This window comes from Octopus sinensis, linkage group LG1 (genome assembly GCF_006345805.1).
Source record: "Octopus sinensis linkage group LG1, ASM634580v1, whole genome shotgun sequence".
Taxonomy (NCBI): domain Eukaryota; kingdom Metazoa; phylum Mollusca; class Cephalopoda; order Octopoda; family Octopodidae; genus Octopus; species Octopus sinensis.
In genome coordinates this window covers 74,452,297-74,478,787 of record NC_042997.1, presented here as the reverse complement: position 1 = coordinate 74,478,787, position 26,491 = coordinate 74,452,297, and the positions used below count along the sequence as shown (strand labels likewise).

Sequence of the window (26,491 nt, the reverse complement as noted above, 5' to 3'; positions counted from 1 at the left end):
TTTCTGAGACAATTCATAGGAAATGAAAGGCATAACTTCACATCAAAATCTCTCTCTAACATCAACATCATTACTTTCAACATTACTACTATCATCATATGATAATCATGATAAAGATGGGTTTTTGTTCAGATAGTAATATCATGATATAAATTGTATTTTAGCTTGTGGACTATAGGAATGAATTTTCAAAGTGGTGGATAACAGAATTCAAATCAATAAAGTTTCCTGCCCAAGGTACTGTGTTTGATTACTTCATTGATTCAGAGACAAAAAAATTTGAGCACTGGTCTAAGAAAGTGAATCCATTTGAGTTTGATCCAGATATTCCTCTCAAGGTATGATTAGCTTTCATTTAAACATCTTACATTCCTTTTATAATATAAAACATTCCTTTTATAATATTGCACTTTTAACTAAATACATTAACTGTTTAGTTACTATGTTCTTTAGCACCTTTTATACATTTTTAATTTTTGCATTTGAAAGCATATGGTATGTGCAGTTGCTGTAAGTTTAAGGTGCTCGTCTACAACTCACTTGGTTTTAAATTAAAACTGCATTAAAACTACTGCATTGATGTGCAAGATGTGATATCTTACACTATCTCAGTAGTTGTTCCTAAAATGTTATGACTGAGTGGTAATCTGTATTTTTCTTTTTTACTCTTTTTACTTGTTTCAGTCATTTGACTGCGGCTATGCTGGAGCACCGCCTTTAGTCGAGCAACTCGACCCCGGGACTTATTCTTTTGTAAGCCCAGTACTTATTCTATCGGTCTCTTTTGCCGAACTGCTAAGTAACGGGGACATAACCACACCAGCATCGGTTGTCAAGCAATGCTAGGGGGCCAAACACAGACACACAAACACACACACGCATATATATATATATACATATATACGACAGGCTTCTTTCAGTTTCCGTCTACCAAATCCACTCACAAGGCTTTGGTCGGTCCAAGGCTATAGTAGAAGACACTTGCCCAAGGAGCCACACAGTGGGACTGAACCCGGAACCATGTGGTTGGTAAACAAGCTACTTACCACACAGCCACTCCTGTGCCTATTCCTGTATGTAGAAGCCTATTCCTGTATGTAGAAGCTTCCATCTTTAAGAATAATTGTTCCAACAATTCATATATTCTTTTACCTAAACCTAATTCTGATCCTACCACTAGGTTGTGGCTGTGACCCTCCTAGGATAAATAACTAAATCTCTGAAAAATATAAACCCACTGGCTGAAGTATTCAACTGTAGTATTGTATCAAAGTAACATAAAGCAAGAAGTTTGAAGATAATTTGACTGCTATTTCTACAATATCTAGCAACCATATGGAGGTCTCCCTCATTGGCACATGTATATATATGTATAGAATATGAATTTAGGGAGATAGAATAAGGCAGTGGTTTCTATCAAGTCTAACTACATCATAATGACTTCCTTTAATTCATTTTTATGCTCACTTCACTATGCTTGCAAGTGTTACATAGGTTCTCTCTAACATAGTTTTGATTCTTGTGAGATTCAACATTCTGAAGTTAGTTTTCACCACTCCTACCTCTGTCTTTCCATTTCCCCTCTTCTATTTGTTAATACCTTTGTTTACCTACCACTGAGTTGTTTCACTTTAAGCATGCTTATTTTCTCATCCATATTCCTTTATCCATCTGTCATAATTTATATGCATATGTACTAGTCTTTTACTCAGGGCGTTTTTTTTTTCGTTGTTTTTTCTCAGCCCATTTGTACTATGATTTTTATTCTGCTAACATAACACATCTAGCTGAACATATTTGCTTCATTTTCTTCAACAGTTTTCATGTACTTTTTCATTCAGAAGCCTTTATCTTACTACCACTGTGTGTGTGTCGTTTAAGTTGCTATTCTTATCGGGTCTAATTATAATAGTTAAGTCTTCCTCATTGCCTAATACATGCTAGTTGTGATTGATGTAAGATTTGGATGATATTTGTCATGTTTAGATACCACAGAGTGGTATCTCTTTGGATCATAATGCAGTAGAATATTTTGAAATAGATTTTGGTATTTTTGACAAGTCATGATACCCTGTAGAGCCTTGCTCATTGGCTTATCCAGTGTTACTCAAGTAGAAACATATATAAAATGGTTTTGCTATACAAAACATGAAACAATTCATGTATTATTTGTAGGCTTGTCATTTTTCTGCACTATATCATCTTTTGTCTTATTCATAAACAATTTCCTGGAGCATAAGAAAAAAATGTATTACCTTCCAATTCTCATTCATGCAGCAAAAAGTTATCCCCAGCAACAGATAAAATTTGACCCTGTGATTTATTTATGGGGACAGCAAAGTTGAATTTTATGAAATGGCAGCCTTTTATATATAAGTTAGGTATTTTTGAGTCAGATGGTGAGAAGATGCCTTTATAGTCAGACTATAAAGGCATCTTCTCACATAGAACAACCAGTCAAAATAATAACCTGAATGCTATGAGGTAGTAATTTTTCAACAAGTCAAATACTATATCTTTGAAGTTCATAAGAGTGACATTAATTAGAGGTGAATTTAAACATTAATTTTTATAATTATTAAATATAACCCCAATTAAAAATTATCATCTGCTCAGAATTTAAAAGATGGGGATAGTTCAGTTTTCCAGTTAGTTTTAGCTTAAAAAGTTGACTGGTTGACATGCTGTGTGTGTGTTTGCAAGAGGGAGTGATGAGAAAACAGAAGAATGAATGTGATAAAGAAGGAAAAGAAAGTTCTTCTCTCTCTCTTACTGCCCTTCCACATTTCTCCATCTCTTTTCTTGACTTGAACACTTCTCTCTTTTCAACCTCTTTTTATAAGTAATAAGATATCACTCATATAGAAATGGAAGAAGATTGATTTTAGCAGGTATTTTATCTTAAAGGTGTTCAGTTTGGTAATGAGATTTTTAATATTTCTGTTGTTTTAGTCTACATTGGTGCCAATAACTGAAACTACATGTATTCGATACTTCTTGGATATTCTCATTACTGCCAAACGACCTGTGATGCTTGTTGGTACAGCTGGAAGTGGTAAATCTGTCCTCATGCAGGATAAGCTGATATCATTACCAGAAACCTACATGACTGTCAATGTACCTTTTAATTTCTACACAACATCTCAGTTGCTGCAGGATATCCTGGAAAAACCTTTAGAGAAGAAAGCTGGTCGTAATTATGGACCTATTGGCAATAAGCAACTTATCTATTTTGTGGATGACATGAACATGCCTGAGGTAAGCTAACTTTGGGAGTAAAATTTGAACAGTGTTTGATTTAATTAATGGTTTTATCATAGATTTTCCTCTCTGATATTATATTTTTGCATTTGTATTGTTAAGACTATTTTCTCCTTAACTAAATCCTAAAACAGATCTCTGTTAACTCTCCTTTTCTATGTTTACCTTATGCAGCAGCTGTTCTTATGTGTTACAAAATTTCTACCACATCCTCTTCATATACTTTCAGTGTTATTTTTAAAGGCTTTTAGATTGGCAGAGTTGTTAGAACATTGAAAAAAGGTCTTGCAGTAGCTGTTCCAGATCTTTCTGTTCTAAGTCCAGAATACCAATTAAGTCAATTTTAGTTTCCATTCATCCAAGATTAATAAAATAAAGTAACAGTCAAGTACTGAGGTCAATATAATTGACAAACAACACTGTCCCCAAATTTCTGGGTTTGAATCTGTTTGAAGTTTGTTGTTGTTGTCATCGGCATTGCTGTTGCTGTCATCATCATCATAGCCATAGTGGCAGTGGCATCAGGTGAGCTAGCTGAACTGTTAGCACATTGGGCAAAATACTTGGTGGCATTTCATCCGTCTTTATGTTCTGGATCCAAATTCTGTCAATGTTAACTTCACCTTTCATCCTTTTTGGGATTGATAAAATAAGTAGCAGTTGAACACTGGAGTTGATGTAATCAACTTACCTGTCTCCCGAAATTGCTGGCCTTTTACCAAAATTTGAAATCATTATTATTATTATTATTATTATTATTATTATTATTATTATTATTATTATTATTATTATTATCATCATCATCATCATCATCATCATCACCACCACCACCACCACCACCACCACCATCATCATCATCATCATCATCATCATCATCATCCTCCTCATCATCATCATCATCATCATCATCATCATCATCATCATCATCATCATTATTTTATTATTATTATTAGTATTAGTATTAGTAGTAGTAGTAGTAATAGTAGAATGATGATGGTGGTCAAGACATGGTAACTTGGAGCTTCATAGGCTGTGAGAGATTTCCAATCTTTTCTGCCTGTTAAGCCTATGTTCATTCATTTTATTTGTTGTTAACATTGTCTGGACTATGGTGGTAGTATTTTTGTTTAGAAACACTCCCTGTTTTGCAGGAGATGTATATCTTCAAAAAATAGTATTTTGACATTTTTCAAGCATTTTAACATATCTCAGAAAAGCTTTTGTAATAATAGTCAACTAGCTTGACCTGTGAAAACTTTATGGAAAACATAAAAAATGTATTCTGTTGTGTCTGAGGAGAGTAATTTTCCTTTTGTGCTTTATAATCTAACACACTCACCAGTAAAATTTCCACTTATTTACCTATTTTTATTTTCCTAAAATTTTTGTTGCTTCTTGCAACCTTTTCAATAGTATTGACTCTGTCCATTATTTATACTGCGTTCCTTTGGTTAGAGACTTTGATAGAGTGCAGCACCTCCACTCCTATTACATGAAACCCAAAATATGTTGTTCACAAGAACTAAGCTTTGTTAAACAACATGAAAATTAACATACTGATAGCAGAATTAGTTAGAATAATGTACAATGTGTCCCCACTATGTGAACTCTATGAAATGAAAAACATATACAGAACTTCATGCACCGCATGCAGTTCTCTGGATATGATCAGAAAGATAGGGTTTGAGTATACAGAGGGGGGCTAGAAAGAAATTAAACAACATTATACGTAATGATATCAGTGGTACCTGCCCTAGATATAGAAACAAAGAATGGAATAGAATACAAAGAGCTTGTGACAAACAGGGCGAACACGTGGTATAAAACTAACAAATATCAAGGAGTGATGTTTGTAGAGGCCATAGCCCATGGAGAACTAGCCCGTAGATTTAGAAAAGCTCTGAAGGAAACCAAACTCATCATTAAAATTGTTGAAAAGCCAGGGAAGTCCATCAGATTACAACGATGTAGGACATACCCCTTTGAGAATACCATATGCACCAATGATAACTGCATGGTATGTAGGATTAGCCCTGCATTAACTGTAGAACTCGAAATGTAGTTTACAGCATAAGATGCATAGAAGGTGCTTTTAAAGACATGAACATGATGTACATAGGGGAGACGTCTAGGAGCATTGCAGAACGACTAAATGAACATTTGAGACAATATGATGACAAAAAACAGTCCTCCATTCTCTACCAGCATGCCAAAGACCACCATGGAGGCAACTTGGGTCAATTTGACATCCACATCTTATCCAAGCACCCAAAAGACCCAACACTCAGACAAATACGGGAGTACGTCCTTATAAATGAAACCTCTCCAATACTAAATAGGAAATATACATAGTAGATATCATACCTCCATACCCACAGTTTACACAGGTAGAGTAGAATAGTTAGTGGACTGTTATGTAAATAGATGAATGTATGTGTGTGTGTGGGTGTGAGTGTGTGTGTATGCATATGTATTTATTGTTTTTTTGTTTTTTTTTTGGTTTTTATTTTTGTTTGTATGTAAGCATATGGATATGAAAATAAACAGATCGACATACAGACGGATAGGTACATAGGTTATAAGAACAGACAAGCACACATATGCAAATGGAGACTGAAACACATGACCATATATACACACACACATTACTCCACACAAGGACATATATGAAGACACGGGTCCACACATATAGCGATGCACATACATACATACAAACATAGTACATAGTTGCAAAACACACACACACACACATACAGACATGCACACACAAGAAGACAGGTGCATACATATACAAACACATGCTCACACACACACACATACATAGAAAATACACAAACACGGACATGCAAGCACATGAATATGCAGAATACATGCATACATATGCACACACATACATACACACACATGCATACATACATGCATACACGCATACACGCATACATACATATGTACATGCATGCATAGGAACACATACACATGTGCACAGACAAACAGAAAGGAACACAGTGTAAATAACGGACAGAAAAGGTTGCAAGATGCAATGAAAATTTTAGGAAAATGAAAATAAGAAATAAGTGGAAATTTTACCGGTGAGTGTGTTAAATTATAAGGCACAAAAAGAAAATGACTCACCCCAGACACAACAGAATATGCTTCAATATACGAACTTATATAACGAATCTTGCAAACCAAATCCAAAAACGAAATATAAAAAATGTAAGCATCTGTAAATTGTGTGCTGGTGCCAAGAGAAATGTTTCTACACTGTGACAGTTACAGAATATAGAAAGAAGTGTAAAACCAATAACTATATAATCCAACCAAAACACAATTACTATTTAGCCTTAAAATACATCGTACATATTCAAAGACCCTTCTTGGTTTAGTGGTATGGAACGTTCTTCTGGTTTTCTTTTATTCTTTTATTTGTTTCAGTCATTTGTCTGCTGAAGCACCACCCTTGAAATCAACCCCTAGACTTGTTCCCTGTAAGCCTTGTGCTTATTCTATTAGTCTCTTCTGCCAAACAGCTAAGTTACGGAGACACAAACACAAGCAATGGTGGTGGTAGGACAATCACAGACACAAACACATACACATAAATATATATATAAATTCAAAAGGATATAATGAACAAACATCCTAGTTAGTCAATCATCTTTGTAACATCCCCGTATCATCACATTATTGAACATAAATACACATTAAAACACCAGGACATTCAACATATAAATCCCAAAAGCATAAATATATATATATATACATATACAAAAGGTGATAAAACTTGCAAAGGCAATATAAATGGAATCGTATGAGGAAAAAAACATGGAATAAACCTATGCATATAAACAGCAGCGAAAAGGTTGAAAACAATAAAAATTAAATAATATTTTAATATTATTTAATTTTTATCGTTTTCAACCCCAATATATGACGATAACCAGAAAAAAGTTCATTCAGAATCCATTTCTACAGCCATTTCAAAGGACATCACCAAATTTCAATAATGCATCATACATTAAGGAACCAAACAGGCAATGGGCTTTTCATCAGGAAAATTATCTTCAAGGATATTTCACATTCTGGTTGTCTGTCAGTTTTAACAGGATGGAAAGACATAAATATATATAGTGTCCTCTTAATGATTGAGGGTAAGAAGCTTAGTGGAATCAGTAGAGATTAGTCCATTGTTCATCCATTAACCAGTGGATAATTATTAAGAGAGAGAGAGAGATTGTTACAAGCCTCACTCAGTTTCAATCACAGATAGTTAATTGTTTTAATAATATTGTTAATAATAAAAGTGATGGAAATAACCTTCAGAAATCTAGTTTGTCTCCTCCCCCCCACTTTTTTCGCTTAGGGTTAGAAATTTACCTGCTTTATTCTTTAAAATATTGAAGGAAAATTTCCCTAAGAGTCATAAGTATTACTCTCTGTAATAGGTTGTGGATTAAATTTTCACACTCGGTGACGCCAAACTTGGGGTCTATCATTGCATCTTCTAATAGAAGCAAAATAAATGGACAGATAAATTTGGCACTGTCTTCTAATGTAGGTTCTAATATTAGTGCTAATAGTATATGTAATATAACAGAGGACAATGCTGAATGATTGCACTCATCAGCATCTCCAGGCATTGACAGATCAACACTGGGAATAACTATACAGGAAACAAAATAGATTGCAATAGCAATATTGAGATTTGTGGGGTCCCGGGAATTAACCATAATTTCAGAACCCCTGACTTATGTCCCCTTAAGGGGTTCTGATTAAGAAAAAATGTAGTGTATAAGTGTACAGTCAAAGGGGATAATGATTCAATTAAGATCTATATCAGGAGTACTACCGGTTTTAAAAGGAGGTATAAGGCCCACTTGAATTTGTTCTCGAATGCCAAATATTGTAACTCCACCACGTTGGCCTCCTATATACATAATTTAAAGAGGAGGAATGTAAGTTACCATCTTGAATGGTCTGTCTTATCCAAAGCCCCCCACTTTAGTGTTAATATGAATAAATGTAAATTGTGTATAAAGGAATCATACTTTATCCTTAAATCCTATGGGTCAAAACATTTAAATAAGTTTTCTGATGTAGTCCCATTTTGTAACCATAAGTTTTTTTTATAACCTTTTTGAAAATTTACAAAAATAGAAATAGAGGTAAAATTAAAATTAGGCACTTTAGAGGACCACTTGATTTTTTGTCTGTGATTGAAACCGAGTAAGGCTTGTATCCATCTCTCTCTCAATAATTATCCACTGGTTAATGAATGAACAATGAACTGATCTCTACCGATTCCACCAAACTTTTTACCATCTATCATTAAGTGGACACTATATATATTTATGTCTCTCCATCCTGTTAAAACTGACAGACAACCAGAATTTTTGGATTATTGTGTTGAACGTTATTTTTGTGAGTAAAGGTTATTTATTGTTTGTATTGTCATTACATCATTGTATGTGTAACAGTACTTGTTTTTGCTGCCTTGTGGCAGTGTTGTAGATGCTTTTCCCCCTTGGTTGAAGGGGAAGTGCTATGATGCATGGACCAGACAGTTTTAATGATATGATGTCATCTGAGGATGAGTTGTTAAGATGCATTGATCTTATTGACAAGGCAATGGAAGAGGATGAAAAAAGGAAGTTCACAGAAGTGGCCAGAGGAAGCAAAGAAGTATTAAGAGGTGGATGTTGCCTGGCTGGTGGCTGCCATCCTTTCTGAATTGTGGTCCACCAGGAAACTCGTTTTCCACTGAGGTTTTGGTAAGGGCATGGCCTGAAGATGTTAATCCAGGCTGCCCCGGAGAACTTAGAAAGGTTTGTGAGCAGAGAAGTGCAACTGAGAGTCATGGTGGAGGGCAGAACACCCTGTTACTATAAGTGTAACCAGAAGAGCCACATTAGGGCACGATGCCCTCTGCCTATCATAAAGATACAAGAAAAAACACAGAAAACTGTGAATGGTGCAGAAATATGTGAGGTTGGACAGAGAAAGAAGAGGAAGATCAAGCAACAAAAGGAGGATGGACTACGGTAAAAAAGAAAATTGGAATTCAAAGTGTTATTGTCAATCCCCATCCTACTCCCACCCAATGCTCACCCAGCCCCTTTGTGTCCCACCCTCCCCCTGCAGTCACCAATCCTCACCCTGCCCCAGCTGACAGAAAAATGCAGACAGACAGGAGCATGAAATAACCCTCCCCCAAAAGTGCCATGTAATAATGTCTATGAAAAGCTGAACGTGCCTGGACACGCATTGTGAAATCTGGCTGAAGGAGATAAACAGGAAAAAGAAGTTTATTGACACAGATAATAGGTAGGCTGCCAAGTATTTTTTGAAACCATAAATTTAGGTAACCACTTTTTTGAAACTACATTTGTTTAAATGAGGTCACTTGGATGGTGAGGTTCAAGAGACCTTCATTACATCTATTCCTTTTTATTCATATCATCCTTCTCATTCATTTATTTTTCATCACTGATGTATACATCTGTCTTTATGCTATCCCCTTTGTGTGTGCTGTCCCTTCTATGATCAGCCTCTAGTAGACAATAAAGAATTATGACAACCACAATGTGAAACATCCTTGAAGATAATTTTGTTGGTGAAAAGGTCAGTGCCTGTTTGGTTCCTTAATGTTTGATGCATTATTGAAATTTGGCGATATCCTTTAAAATGGCTGTAGAAATGGACTCTGAATGGACTTTTTTCTGGTTATCATATTATTTAATTTTTATCATTTTCAACCTTTTAGTTGTCGTTTATATGCATGGATTTATTACGTGTTTTTTTCCTCATACGATTCCATTTATATTACCTTTCCAGGTTTTATCACCTTTTGTATATGTGTATATATATGTATATATATATATATATATAATATATATATATATATATATATATATATATATATTATATAGAGAGAGAGAGAGAGAGAGAGAGAGAGAGAGAGAGAGAGAGAGTTGAATTTCATGTAGCCACTTCTTGGCAACTTTTCTCCCCACCCATTTTGTAGAGTGGGGTATTATCCAGTTTTCTGGGCTCTTTTCACAGCTATACACCGTTCGAAATTTGCATTAGTTTTTGTATGAAAAAAAAAATGGAAAGGAGGGGGCTTGTTTGTAGTTTGTAGAGGAAGCGTGCCTGGAAAAACATGGTCTTTCTCCTTTTACTAAAAGACATGAAGAACTATGAAAGAAGGCAATTAAGTACCGGGGGTGGGGCAAAGAAGATGTAGTGGATGTGTGTGTACGTAAATAAATACATAAACTGTTTCATGATTAAAAAGGGATTTATTTACATGGGTTATAAGTACACTACATACAAATGTAAGCAAATGCTACGAATTGCTTGTATAGAACACATATTAAAGATGAATATGTTTGTGTGTGTGGGTGTGTGCGTGAATCATTCGGGACAGTAGCCGATAGATACTGTAGGCATTTCTCTGTCGTCTCCAAAACGCGGGGCGAGATAAATCTGTCTGCTGGTGTGTCAGCTGCGATTGTGTTTCTTTCTCTGTTTTTCCCTTGTATTTATAATATTTGAAACAGCTAGAAAGATAGACATACTGCAACCGAGTTACTACTGAAGTAGGTCAGCGCTTGTCCAGTTGAACTTCGCCTGACATGGCTGAGGTCACAGGTCAAAGGGAGATGATCAATCACTTTTTGACAGAACAAAGAGATCCTTAAATTTCGCGCCTATGCATGCATTGGTTTTTGACGACCGATGATTCTTGGATTCGATTTCGAATCTAGGCTTAGAGAAGGAAGTGCTAACTCTTACACTACCCCACTTCTAGTGAGAAAGCCACAGAGATCGAACGATATTGGAAATGTTATTTTTTGTGTGTATACAGAAAAAATTTACACATTGTAACAGACAAATGAACAATAAAAATATGAATCAAAGGTTTACTGTTTGTATGTGCTATATGGTGGGCAATATGTATTTGTGCCCAGGCAGAAATATGTTGGCGCATTGAAAGAGATGTGCGTCTATTGATTACTCGACCCACTAGAGGTCTAATTAAAGATGAATATGTTTGTGTGTGTGGGTGTCTTTCTGTGGCGAAAAAGATCGAGTGGTAGCACACATGAGAATATGACTTGTAAATGTGTGTGAACATACAGTTAGCAAAAATATATTTACAAGAAGGCAAAACATTTTAAAGAGAAAACAAAACATATGTACATGCAAAAATGAAAGAAATGTTCATCGGCAAAGTTCGATTGCGAAATGTTTCATAAATGTTCATACAGACAGTTTTTCGTTGATGTGGAACAACGTTTTTGTTTTCATTTTTTTTTCTTTATGTTCACGAATGTTCTTTGATTTCTCTGGGTTTGTATGTGGGTGATGCAGTTATGTGAGTTATGTGTTGATGTGTGTATTTCATTTAGGAAGATGGATAAGTTAAGAGTTCGGAACTTACCCGAAAAACTTGCACAAACCTTGCTGGCCATCGAACTGTTCTTCCCGATTTGGTGTGTCGGGGTTGTGCAGAATCTGTGGTGTTTGCTGGAGTTGTTGAGTCTGTTCGAGGAAAGGAGGGAACTGAATGTAAGTCCTCCTCGATGAAGGCTTTTTTTAAACGATCAATCGAGACTGTATTTCGTTTACCTCCAATATCGAGGACGAAATACTTGGGTTCCTTTTGATAACCTTGTAGGGCCCAGAATATAGTGGCTGAAGTTGAGATGGTATCCCATCATTCCTCACGAAAACATGAGTCTAGGTGTTGATGTCTTTTGGAACACATCAAACGATGTTCTGTTGTCTGGGGCCTGAAGGTGATAATTGCGACATGGATGTCCATAATCGGTGCACATATTATTGTGGGTCAGGAAAGTCTTGTGAAACAGGTTCGATCATCTGCCCAGGTAAGGTGAGTGCTGTGCCATAAATGAGTTCAGCCGGAGTATATCCCAGTTCTTCCTTAACCGTGGATCGAATTCCAAGGAGGATGAGAGGGAGATGTTCCAACCAGTGAGAACTGTCTGGAGTTGCTTTGATAGATGCCTTGAGTTGGCGGTGAAAGCGTTCGACCATGCCATTTGCTGCAGGGTGGTAAGCCGTAGTGTGGGTGTGTTTACACCCGAGGAGACGAGTCAGCTCGGTGAAAAGGTGGGAATCGAACTGACGTCCTCTGTGTCGGTGGTGATTGTTGCGGATGTGCCAAAACGCGAAACCCATTGTGATATCAGCGTTTTGGCGACCGTTTCTGCCGATGTATCAGATAAGGGCCAGGCTTCGGGCCGTCGCGAAAAACGATCTACGCAGGTAAGCAAATATGAATAGTTCTGCGAAGGTGGCAGGGGTCCGACGATATCAATGTGAATGTGCTGAAATCGTGCGTCACGTTGCGAAAATGAACCGATTGGTGATTTTATGTGCCGGTGGATTTTCGCTTTTTGGCACAGAACACAGCACTTGGTCCATTCTCTGATATCCTTGTTGATACTGGTCCACACAAAACGGGTTGATATCAGCTTTTGAGTGGAGCGAATACCAGGATGTGACAGAGAATGCAGAGCAGAGAAAGCTTCTCGACGATGTTTCTGTGGTACATAAGGGCGTTGGTAACCAGTGGAGATATCACACCAAATATGAGCTGTGGATGATGGTAGCGGAACATGCTGAAATTTCAGAGATGACGAATTCCGGAGCTTTAGAAGTTCTTCGTCATTCTCCTGGCCAGCTGCTATACGTGCTAGATCAATTGTAGATGTGGTGTGGATAGCATTGATCTGCGTGCGTGAAAGTGCATCGGCTGCTAAGTTTGTCGGCCCTTTGATGTGGCGTATATCCGTCGTGTACTGCGATATGAAGTCGAGGTGGTGGATTTCTCTCGGCGAGTGGCGATCCGGCTTGGTGTTAAATGCATATACCAATGGCTTGTGGTCGGTGTATATGGCAAAATTGGTACCTTCTAGCATGTGACGTAAATGCTTAACGGCCAGGTATGCCGCTAATAATTCCCAACTGAATGTGCTGTACTTGGTTTCCACGGGTTTTAACCGCTTAGAAAAGAAAGAACGGTTGCCATATACCGTCAACAAGCTGCTGTAGTACACCTCCAACTCCGGAATCGGATGCATCAACGAGTAAACATCATGGGGCGTCTGGTTTTGGATAAACCAACATGGTAGCGTTAGATAACGCTTTTTTCAGGGCAGCGAAAGAAGCGAGTTGATCTTCGGTCAGAGCTATATCTGCATTTTTGCAAGTTCGCTGACGTAGCAAATCCATGAGCGGTTGCGCTATCTCAGCAAGGTGGGGTACGAACCGTCGATAGAAATTCGCTAGACCGAGATATTCCCTTAATTTGCTGAGAGATGTGGGTGGTGAAAAATCCACGATGGCCTTGACTTTCTCGGGAAGGGGACGAATTCCATCCTTATCGACGATGTGACCTAGAAAATGAAGGGAAGCAACTCCGAACAAACATTTACTAGGATTGATAACAACATCGAATTTGCGAAGGCGTTCGAATAGCAGGTGAAGGTGTTGGTTATGTTCTTCGTCCGAGTTACTGGCCACGAGTATGTCGTCTATGTAGGCATAGACGAAAGACAAACCTCTAGTCACCATGTCGATAAACCTTTGGAATGTCTGTGCTGCGTTGCGTAAACCGAAAGGCATACGCAGGAATTCAAACATTCCGAATGGTGTAGTAACTGCTGTCTTCGAGATGTCCGCAGGTTCCACTGGGATTTGGTTGTATGCTCGCACAAGGTTGATTTTGAAAAAGATGCTAGCTCGAAAAGTCTTGAAGAAAGGGCACCGGATAGGCATCACTAATAGTGCTTTTATTCAGCGATCGATAATCGCCGCAAACCCGCCAGTCAGTCAATGATTTTTTTGGGACGCAGTGTATCGGCGAGGACCAGTTGCTGCTGGAAAGACGGATGATTCCGAGGTCGAGCATGTGCTGGAATTCCCGCTTGACGGCCTGGAGACGATCAAGACCTTCTGGGCCTTGCAGCAACAGGTGGACTGCTGGTTTTGATGTGGTGGGTAACGTCGTGTTTGATCGGCTGGTTGTGGAATACTGGTCGAGCGACGTCTGGATATTCCTTCAGGATGGAACTGTGACGAGTCGTTGTTGTAAGCAATACAGTTGGGCTGACTGTGGCCATACGAGCGGCTATACCACACACAGTAAGCTTGGTGGTGCTGTCGACAAGTCGTCTGTTCTTTATGTCTACCAGGAGACCGAAATGATGCAGGAAATCGGCTCCTAAGATAGGGGTCGGCAGTTTAGCGACGACGAATACCCACTGAAAAGTGAGGCGTAGTCCTAAGTTCAGTGTTAGGGACTGTTCACCGTAGGTTGGGATGGGTGAATGGTTGACTGCCTGAAGACAGACTGGTGTCTCTTTTCTTTTTCCAGAAGTGTTGGAGACAGGGATGATGCTGACTTCCGCACCGGTGTCAACCAGGAAACGCGTGCCTGTTACCCGATATCAAACGAAAAACAGGTGACTGTGTGGGTGCGAGCCAGGAACTTCCGTCGCGTTCAATTCCTGGCTGTGCCGTTTCCCGAACTGGATGAGGAAAACGAGCATGGTACCGTACATTTTTGTGCCCATGTTCCGAATGTTCGGTGGTACCAACACATGACATGTGAGTTGCGGGTAACACTGGGGCTTTGGGACCGTCTGCCATCTCGTCGCGATCGGCTGGTGCTTCGATGCTGGGAACTAAGCTTTAGGGCCTGTATTTGGGTTGTGAGCATCCGTATTTGAGCAGCTTGCTGCGTCATTAATGCACGCAAGTCCGAAATCTCGGAAGAACTGGTTTGTGCATGGAAAGGATTGGTACTGGGAGTGGCTGGCATCACCATCGATACTGTTGGATATTTGTGCGGTACTTCGGCTATTTTGTCAGCTAGCTCCGCCAGTTCTTCCATGGATGTATTTTCTCTAGTAGAAGCAAGAACAACCTGGGTATTGGAGGGCAGACGCTGGAGAAAAAGCTGCTTGAAAATTTTTTCCGGGAGGCTCTCATCTCCGAGAAGCTGCTTCATTCTACGAAGAAGCTGGGATGGTGTTTTGTCACCCAATTCTTCCGATATCAGAAGCTGGTGAAGTCGTTTCTGTTGCGATTTGGATGTTCTGTTTATCAGAGTGGTTTTAAAAGTGTCATACGACACAGAACCGGGTGGTGCCATGATAAGATCACGGACAACGTTTGTTATTTCTGGTGACAGAGAACCGATAACATGCGAAAGTCGAGACGCATCGCTCAGTATTCGGTGAGAGGAAAACTGTGCCTCTATATGGTAAAACCATAATGCAGGGTCGTGGGTCCAGAATGGTGGAATTTTCAAAGAAATCACCGCTTGGAATGCCATGTCGATTGGAGGTATGATGTTGGCCGCTGGATTCTGTTCCGAGAGGGCCATTGTGTTCGTCGGAATTCTCAGGTGTTTCGTTGCCGAGTGATGTGCAAACTGTTATTCTTCGACGCGGTTGATGAAGCTGGTTCCGGGGAAGGCGCAATTCGTTTGACGGGGTCACCAAATGTAGTGGATGTGTGTGTACATAAATAAATACATAAACTGTTTCATGATTAAAAAGGGATTTATTTACATGGGTTATAAGTACACTACATACAAATGTAAGCAAATGCTACGAATTGCTTGTATAGAACACATATTAAAGATGAATATGTTTGTGTGTGTGGGTGTGTGCGTGAATCATTCGGAACAGTAGCCGATAGATACTGTAGGCATTTCTCTGTCGTCTCCAAAACGCGGGGCGAGATAAATCTGTCTGCTGGTGTGTCAGCTGCGATTGTGTTTCTTTCTCTGTTTTTCCCTTGTATTTATAATATTTGAAACAGCTAGAAAGATAGACATACTGCAACCGAGTTACTACTGAAGTAGGTCAGCGCTTGTCCAGTTGAACTTCGCCTGACATGGCTGAGGTCGCAGGTCAAAGGGAGATGATCAATCACTTTTTGACAGAACAAAGAGATCCTTAAATTTCGCGCCTATACTTGCATTGGTTTTTGACGACCGATGATTCTTGGATTCGATTTTGAATCTAGGCTTAGAGAAGGAAGTGCTAACTCTTACAAAGACAGAACTAACAGTTGATCATTCTAGAACTCCCAGAATGGAAATGTAAACACCTGAAAGACTTTCCCTCTTCTTCATTGTTAAAAATAAAGAAGCTAGGAAAGATCGATCGTATTTCAGTCTAATTGTTATTTTAAATGTCTGAGGGTCTCCTTTCTCTGTCTGCTTCGCTCCTTTTCTCTACGGTTAAGAGAGTGAAGGTGTGTGGCTCAGTGGTTAGGGGTATTTGGCCCATGATCGTAAAGTCACGAGTATGATTTCTGGTGACGCACTGTGTTCTTGAGCAAGCTATTCTACTTCATCTTGCTGCAGTCCAGTCAGCTGGCAAAAATGAGTTGTAGCTGTAATTCAGAGGGGCCAGTCTTGTCACAATTTTCCTGAGAACTACGTTATGGTATGCCTGTCAGTGGAGTACTCAGCCACTTGCATGTTAATTTTATGAGCAGACTATTCCTTTGATCAGATAAACAGAAACTTCATTGTTGTAAGTGATGGTGTGTCATTTTAAAAAAAGAGTGAAAGAAAAGGAAATGTTCCATATTGTAAGGCAAAAAATGTCATGTCTTTAGTATAAGTAGTGAAAGTTAAGATAAAATAATTGCTATTTTGTCATGTAGTGACTTCACCCTTGACTCATGCTCAGTTTGATAACAACAGCATTGGTGTTTAGGGAGGGGGTTGACTTCCAGATCTGTGAGACCCACAAATGCCACTGTTACCGGATTAACACCCATAGTAACCCTAACAATTAAAAAAGGTTTTCCTGCCCCTATATAGGATCTTTTTTCATTTTCTTTCAACCACTTGAAGGTTTATCTTGCTCCAATCCACTCAGCTGGTCAAATGAGTTGTAGCTGTAATTGAAAGGGGCCAACCTTGTCATAATCTGTGGGAGGCTGGATCTCCCTGAGAACTATGTTAATGATATGCATGTCTGTGGAGTACTCAGCCACTTGTGAGTTAATTTTATCCATGTGTGGTAATGAAAAGTGAAAGTGACATCCAATATTTGCTGTAGTTATTTGTCTTTGATTTAATAATGTGTCTATGTATCTATGTATCAACTTTTCTTTCGATCTATGTATCTACTGTTTCTCATTTTCTCTCTTTCTATCTCACTTCCTCTGTGTCCCTCCTCTCTCCCACTTTTAATTTAACAATGTGTGTATGTATCTATCTACTTTTCTTTTGAAATATGTATCTACTTTTCTTTCCATGTATGCATCAGTCTACTCTGAACATACTGATAAACATTTTTCCTCTCCCTTCAACTGTAGAAAAGTAACATTAACATCCACAGCTATTTGCTGAGAGAGAGAGACAAATGTGGGGGGGGGAGTGTGTGTTAGAGAGAGGGGTAGACAGACAGAATAACTGTCAGACAGATAGATAGATAGATAGATAGATAGATAGATAAATAGATAGATAGATAGAAAAATAGATAGATGGATGGATGGATGGATGGATGGATGGATGGATGAATGGATGGATGGATGGATGGATGCTTGCTTGCTTGCTTGCTTGTTTGCTTTCTTTCTTTCTTTCTTTCTTTTATTAGCCACACAGGGCCAAATACAGAGGGGACAAATACAAATGTAGTGCTTTTCTTTTCGAGGGTGGAAAAAAGGAAATAAATGTAAGATTGCGATCAAAAGGATTCGAGAGGAAAAAAAAGAAGGAAAGAAATCGTGTATCACAGAAACATTGATAAAACAAGATTGGGTTCATCCGTGGGAAGAAAAGCCTACAGAAAAGACCACGGGAACCTCAGTCAGGGAGGAAATAACCACATGAGAGCAAAATGCTCTCTCTCTTTCTTTTTTACGATTTACAGGGTCATGCTCAAAATGGTTTCGTCACTCGCACGCACCATCTTTGCAACATTCACCCATCTTTTTTTTAATCTTTCGCGAGACAAAACTTCCCTCTCCATTCTCACCTTCCTTTTCAAGTGGTACTTGAAAAAGTTGATGAGCGATTGGCCAGAGAGGTAAGTGTTTGTCTCTAATCCTTTCGCTCGGGTCCACCACACACATTCTTTCACTATGGCCACTAGTATGATGAAAACTGCCTTGCCTTCCCGGTTGAGGGAAGGGGGCGGAGCAATTCTCACAATAGACTCGGCCGATAGGCGGATTCGTCCCACACGTGACAGCAGCCGTTCGACATAAGCCCACAGGTCTGAAATGGTTGGACATTGCACGAGTGCGTGCAGAATGGTTTCGTCACTCTGACCGCATCTCGGGCAAGTCGGTCTAGTCTGTCTGGAACTGTGTCTGTAGAGCTTATCCCGAACAGGTAATGCTTCTCGATAGCACTGCCAGGCCAGGGATCTTTGGTGATTGTTCATAGGTCCCGTACCGAAAGTTGTCCTGATCAGGCGGGTCAGGTGTTCCTCGTCAACGCCCAGACTCTGCCCGAGTTCGTCATCGCACCTCCCCTCCACTAATCCTCAATAGAATGCCTTTGTTGTGATGGAGTTGCACAAGTTCGATCCCGGACGGCAGAGTTGCTTGAGAGCAACGCGACACTCGCGGTGCCATTCGCCTAGCCCCGGTCTTTGCTTGATCCATGACTGTAGTTCGTCCAAGGAAACGAGCTGCGGGAAAGCGTGCCGCACAAACGGCGACCACACCTGTTCACCATCGTCTATGAAGCGCCGGAGATGTCACAGTCTCAGCGCATGTCTGCGCATCATCAACTACGGCATGCCCAGCCCTCCATTTAGCGGGTGTTGACAGCAAATGGATCACCTAACCATCGGAACGTTTCCCTTCCACAGGAAGTGGAAGAGTATACGTTCCAGTTTGGTGATGGTAGGGTCGGAACAAGGCACGATGGTCAGACGGTACTCGATGACGGATGCGATGTATGCGTTCGCCACCTCCACCCGACCTTTTAGGGATAGCTTTCTCTCAGCCCATTTCTGGGTGAGAGTAGCCAGCCTAGTCGTTATCTCGCCCCAGTTCTGCTCCATTTGGAGGTCCGGACCGAACCAGACCCCGAGCAATTTAGCCGGTCCGTCCGTCCAGCGTCCCACGATGGAGACACTGTTGGATGGCATGGGCCTGCTTCTCCAGGTGCCGAGCCACAAGCCCACTGATTTTTCCCGGTTAATTTTTGCTCCCGTTACCGCTTCGTATTCTTTTAGTGTCTTGCCGACCAGCTCGATGTGCTGGTAGTTCGACACTATGACGGTGACATCATCCGCGTATGCAGACACGCTCCTCCCACATCCCAGCTCTCGTGGGATGCCCCTCAGCGTCGCCAGTTTCCGCAGTAGTGGCTCAAGAGTCAATACATACAGCAGCGATGAGAGGGGGCATCCCTGACGAACCGAACGCATGATGTTAAAAGGTCTGGATAGATGACCATTTACGCGAACTACTGAGCGGATGCCGCTGTATAAGGCAGCGATCCAACTGCGGAAAACTGGACCGAAACCAGCCGCTTTAAGGACAGCCTCCAAGTAGTGATGGTCTACCCTATCGAAAGCTTTTGATTGATCCAAATTGATCAGCGCCCCACCCATGGCAGGATTCTTAACTACCCTGTCTATGATGTAGCGCATCAGATGGAGGTTGTCATGAATACTTCTACCCGGCACGGCTTATGTTTGCGCCTTGTCGATTAGTTTCTTGATGACAAGCGCCAACCTCTCGGCTAACACCTTGGCCAAAATTTTCAAATCTGCGTTGAGCAGAGTGATGGGCCTGAAATTATCTATGACGTCCCCATTGTTTGGGTCTTTCTTAATCAGTGCCACTGCTCCTCGCTTTACAAAAGCAGGAATACTCCCGTTTTGCTGCCAGTTGCAGTAGACAGCTGCCAAGACGCCTCCAAACAAGTCTGGCATATGACAATAAAGTTCGTAGGGCAGACCATCCAAGCCTGGTGACTTGTCTCTCGCGCAGCCCTCCATCACATCCTGTATGTCCGCAGCTGTGATAGGCCTTTCACATGACTCCACCTCTCTTGCTGAGAGTCGTGGCAAGGCATGCAGGTAGGCACTAAAGTCCACTCTGCGTACTGACCCACCACTTGTCCCAAACAGTTGGGTGAAGTGTTGTTGAAAAGCCCCACACATCCTTTTAGGCTCGAGCAATTCGCGCCCCTGTTCATCTATAAGAGACTTGATGGTGGCTCTGTTACCTCGTTGCGTCTCCACCACTCGGGCCTCTTGGGCGGCTCCAACTCCTTCGTTCCTCAGAGCACGCATCCTAGCTCTGACAACGCATCCCTCATGTGTGGCGTTGAGGTGTTGGTCGAGGACCAATCTCGCCGCCAGCACGTTGGATGCGATGCCAGTTCTAAGTGCCTCTTCTAAAACCTTAACTAATTCTCCCTCTATTCTATTTCAGTCTAATGCTAGGGCTTTACTGTATCTGACTGATTCTGCTTTAATTGCTTTTTTTAGGGCATACCACCATCTGTTGTTGATGATGGTACCTGTCAAAGCTTTCTTAACTAATGTGCTGATCCGGTCCCTGTAAACCTGTCGTGCTGTAAAAGACGCGTTCAGTTTCCAGTAACCAGGACCCTGCCTATGTGTCTTATCTAAGTCAAGTGTACAAGTCACAATCTTGTGATCTGTGTAACTGACTATATGAAATTGTGGACAACCTACACTATTTTTATCTATTGTCCTACAGAATACTCTATCTAAGTATGATCTGGACGACCCGATGAGGTTACTCCATGTCCACATTGGCACATTCGGGTGGTCCAGTCAGTACCTGTCAGACAGTTGGAAACGTCTGAGCAGGTCTTTGAGGCATTTGCATCCCCTTCTATTGCTATCTCTGCCCACGTAGTCTAGATACGTGTCCAGGGTGGCATTCCAATCCCCCACTAAAAGTAAAGGACGAGACGTTCCCATGAAAGACTCTAGACGTCAAAAGAAATCTGGTCGGCCTGTTAAGGACGGAGCATAAACTGTTATCAGTCGAAAAGCACACTCATTGCTGCCATCGACATCCAAAACGACCAGCCTACCCTCCGGGTCTAGGAAAATTGCTCAAAAGATCCAGACTCTTCGGAGAAGCACCGCGGTGCCACCTCCGCCCATTCTCGGTAGACACGGAGAAAAATAAATGTTGAAATGTGTACCGAAACTGTGCTGGAGTGCCCGCGAGCTGTGGAGTCTGGTCTCACTGATGGCTATGATATTCAGATTTAGTGACTTGATGTCATTTAACAGGTAGCCTTGTTTCCAAGCCATGTACATTTATACTGCCTATTCTGAGCATGTTCCAATAAAAATTGTGTTTTACACACGAAAAGAAAGTGCAAAAAAGGAAAGAGAGAGATAAAAGGTTACTTGTTGCCTGAAAGTCCTTTGTTTTTCACCTCACAGTCTTCTTCCATGAGGTTTTTATATAGTTTCTTTGATGAATATTTTTGAAATCTCCCTACTGCATCAGGGTAAAGAGATTTCAGGGTGCTGTATGTGTTCTGTGTTACGTGTATTATTTTAATGTGTTGTGGTGGTGTTGTACGTGGGTGGTTATTTGTTTTTATGTCGTTTTCAGTTATGTTGGTGTTTGACCTAATGTGTTCCATTAGGTCGTGGTTGTTTGTGTTTATGGCTGTCAACATTGTTGGGGGGTTTGATGATGGTGTGTTTGTGTTGATGTGTTTGTTTTCTGTGGATATTTTTGTTTCGGGAGTGGTGAATCTTCCTGCTTTGTTTGTTATCTTTTCTTTTCTTTTTTTCCCCTTTTTCTTCTCCCCCCCTGTGGCTATTTGCCAATCTTCTGTCTTCTTCGTCTAATGACAAATCAGAGGAATCAGAGATTGGGAGGGGGAAAATATTGGGGTCTATTGTAGACTGTGTTGATTTTATTGTTGGTGTTGGTTGGTGAGCGTTAGGTTGTGGTGTATGCGGTTTTGGAGGTGGGGTGTGGGTATTTTGTGTTTGAGTGATTGTAGGTATTGTTGTGTTGTTTGGGGTGTCAATTTTGTGGGGATTTGGAGTAGTAATTGTTTCTTCATTTTTGATGAGTGTCTTTTTGGCAGATGTCCTTGGTTTGGGCGTTGGTTTATTCTTGGTTGTTGTTGTTGGTGTTGTTTCTGTTCTTGGTGCAGTTGGTGGTGTTGTTTGGTTGGTGAGGTTTGTTTTTTGTTGATTTTCTGTGATTAGTCCTGTTTGTACAAATTGTGGTGTGGGTAGTAAAGCTGGCTTTTTTGTTTTTTCCGGCTGCGGTTGTTGTTGCTGTTGTTTTCTTGCGGCATATTTGCAATCTTTTTTTAGGTGTTGCTCACTGCCGCATATGTAGCAACGTGGTCTTCTGCCATCGACGACCACATACAACTTGTGGTCTTCTGATACACATATCTGGGTGGGTATTTTCTTTATATCATCTTGGTTTATGTGTAGTAGAAATTCTACTCTTTTTCCCACCCAGTTTTTGTGTTCCGTGACCGTAGTTTCTAAAATTGTGAAATCTTCCATTTTCACACATAAGGCCTTTACTAGCCATAGATTGTTCGCTATTTTTGGGACATTGTTTAAAGTGATCTTAGTCACTTTCTGTCCACGATAGCTTGGTATTAATGTCAGTTCATCTGAATGAAGAGTTAGCGTTGAGAAACGTTTTGCTAACTCTTCAGTGTGGAAGACCACTTGTATGTGTGCGAACTTGTTCCACCAGATCACATACTCTTTGTAGTTCCAGATGGATTTCAAGCATTTTTCGATTTTGCTTGTGTTAGCCTTCTCTGGACTTTTTGTTTTCTTATTAATTATTTTATATATAATAGCTCTTTTTTTTTCATTTTCTAATATTTCTTGTGGTATGTTTATTTTTACTATACCATCTACTTCCGTTATTAAAATTTTCATATCTTTTATCTGCTGTGCAGTAAAATATACTGTTGTCTTTTTTTATTTTATCGCCTCGGCGAAATTTGTCGTTGTTTTGTTATTGTTGTTGCTGGTGGTGATGTTGTTGTTGGCTGCAGTTGGTAAAATCGGTGTATTTGGTTTGATTGTGCAAGTCGGAAGGGGTGGAAAATTACACAAATTAAATAGGGTTGAAACTGCCCCTAGGGGTGAATTCCTCCCTTGGAAAAGCACTCAAACGAAAGTTGGGTGCCTTACACACCCTATTTACAAAAATGTACACAAAATATGGGCTATAAATAGTCAAAATAAACGATTACCTTCGGAGCCGAAGTGACAGCACGTCCGTAGATGGATAGATAGATAGATAGATAGATAGATAGATAGATAGATAGATAGATAGATAGATAGATAGATAGACAGACAGACAGACAGACAGACAGATAAGTTTCTTTATTGGCCACACAGGGCTGCACACAGATGGGACAAGTTACAAGGTAGAGCTTTTCTTTTGGGGGATGAAAAAAACAAGAAACAAAAGAAATAAAAAAAAAGAAAGGTGGGGTAGGTTTTCGATCAAAAGGGATCGTAAAAGGGAAAAAGAAGAACAAAAAAAATAATAAAAAAGATAGATAGATAGATAGATATGTTTCTTTATTAGCCACACAGGGCTGCACATAGACAGGACAAAATTACAAGGTAGAGCTTTTCTTTTTGGGGTAAAAATAGGGGGTTTGGTTTTTGATCAAAAGGGATCGTAAATGGAAAGAAAGAGGACAAAAGAAAGGGGGGGGGGAAGGGAAAGGAACAAAATTGGATCAATAGGGATCGTTATCACAGAAATGTCAATATGAAGTGTAAAGGGAGGGACAGGTGAGGTTTACCCGTGGAAAGAAAAGCCTACGGAAAAGACCACGGTAACCTCGGTCAATGAAGCCACATGTTATATTTCTTTTTTTTTTGCAAATAAGCAACTCTCTGTATTAATTTTTACGGTTCATAGAATCATAGTCAAGGTGGCTTCGTCATTCATACGTGCCATCCTTGCTACATTCACCCATCTTTTTTTAAAACATTTTTTAAAACTTGCCTCTCTACTCTCACTTTCCTCTTCAAGTGATACTTGAAGAAGTTGATGAGAGATTGACCAGAGAGGAAAGTGTGTGTCTCTAATCCTTTCAGGCGCGTCCACCAGATACATTCTTTCGCCATAGCCGCAAGTATGATAAAAATAGCTCTTCCTTCCCGTTTGAAGGAGGGAGGCATGACGATATTAACGATAGACTCGGTTGATAAACCGACATGTCCCACACGTGACAGCAGTCGTTCGACATAAGCCCACAGGTCGGAGATTGTTGGACACTGCACAATTGCGTGCAGAGCGGTTTCGTTGCTCTGCCCGCATCTCGGACAGGTCGGCCCCGTGTTTCTCGAGCCATGCCTATAGAGCTTATCCCGAACGGGTAGCGCTTCTCGGTAGCACCGCCAGGCCAGGGATCACTGGAAGTTGTCCATAGGTCCCGGCCTGAAAGTCGTTTCAAACAGGTGAGTCAGGTATTCCTCGTCGACTGACCTGATAGATAGATAGATAGATAGATAGATAGATAGATAGATAGATAGATAGATAGATAGATATGTTTCTTTATTAGCCACACAGGGCTGCACACAGATAGAACAAATTACAAGGTAGAGCTTTTCTTTTGAAGGTTTAAAAAAAAAAAAAAAAAAAAAAAAGGAAGGGGAGTTTCGATCAAAAGGGATAGTAAAAGGAGAGAAAGAGGACAAAAAAAGGGGGGGTTAAAAAAAAAAAAAAGGGGGGGAGAGGAAAAAAAAATTGATCAATAGGGATCGTTATCACAGAAATGTCAATATGAAGTGTAAAGGGGAGGACAGGTGAGGTTTACCCGTGGAAAGAAAAGCCTACGGAAAAGACCACGGTAACCTCGGTCAATGAAGTCACATTTTATATTTCTTTTTTTTTTTTTTTTTTTGCAAATAAGCAACTCTCTGTTTTCGATTTCTGGGTTCATAGGACTATGCTCAAGGTGGCTTCGTCATTCATACGTGCCATTCTTGCTACATTCACCCATCTTTTTTTAAAACATTCGCTAGACAAAACTTGCCTCTCTACTCTCACTTTCCTTTTCAAGTGGTACTTGAAGAAGTTGATGAGAGATTGACCAGAGAGGAAAGTGTTTGTCTCCAATCCTTTCAGACGCGTCCACCAGATACATTCTTTCGCCATAGCCACAAGGATGATGAAAATAGCTCTTCCTTCCCGTTTGAAGGAAGGAGGCGTGACAATATTGACGATAGACTCAGCTGATAAACCGACTCGTCCCACACGTGACAGCAGTTGTTCGACATAAGCCCACAGGTCGGAAATTGTTGGACACTGAACGAGTGCGTGCAGAACGGTTTCGTCGCTCTGACCGCATCTCGGGCAGGTCGGCCCCGTGTTTCTCGAGCCGTGTCTGTAGAGCTTATCCCGAACGGTAGCGCTTCTCGGTAGCACTGCCAGGCCAGGGATCTCTGGAAGTTGTCCATGGGCCCTGGCCCGAAAGTCGTCCCGAACAGGCGGGTCAGGTACTCCTCGTCGACGTCCAGGTTCGCCCCGAGCTCGTCGTCGTACCTCCCCTCCACTAAACCCCTTTAGAATGCTTTGGTTGTGTTGAAGTCACTTAAGGTCGACCCAGGACGGCAGAGTTGCTTGAGAGCAACGCGACACTCGCGGTGCCATTCGCCCTTCCTCGGCCTCTTTTTGATCCACGACTGCAGTTCGGTCATGGAGACGAGCTGCGGGAAAGCGTGCCTCACAAACGGCGACCACACCTGTTCACCGTCGTCTACATAGAGCCAGAGATGTCGCAGTCTCAGCGCGTGTCTGCGCATCATCAACCACGGCATGCCCAGCCCTCCTTTTAATGGGTGTTGACAGCAAATGGATCGCCTGACCATCGGGACGCATCCTTTCCACAAGAAGCGAAAGAGGATGCGTTGTAGTTTGGTGATGGTAGGGTCGGGACAAGGTACGACGGTCAGGCGGTAGTAGATGACGGACGCGATGTATGTGTTCGCCACCTCCGCTCGACCTTTTAGGGACAGTTTCCTCTCGGCCCATTGCCGGGCGAGAGTGACCACCCTACTCGTTATCTCGTTCCAGTTCTTCTCCACTTGGAGGTCCGGACCAAACCAGACCCCGAGCAACTCAACCGGGCCGTCGGTCCAGCGTCCCACGACGGACGCGCTGGTGGACGGCATGGGCTTGCTTCTCCAGGTGCCTAGTC

The 26,491-nt window shown here is 40.9% G+C and overlaps 1 protein-coding gene across 2 annotated transcripts in view; it reads left to right on the top strand.

Moving 5' to 3' along the window:
- The window catches only part of LOC115213643 (dynein beta chain, ciliary-like), an 884,597-nt gene that overhangs the window by 615,718 nt on the left and 242,388 nt on the right, over window positions 1-26,491 (top strand). For both annotated transcript variants that reach the window (XM_036501971.1, XM_036501966.1), the window contains exons 35-36: window positions 165-338; window positions 2,953-3,258. In XM_036501971.1, the coding sequence (XP_036357864.1) occupies window positions 165-338; window positions 2,953-3,258 (480 nt within the window). The remainder of the gene's footprint in view (window positions 1-164; window positions 339-2,952; window positions 3,259-26,491) is intronic.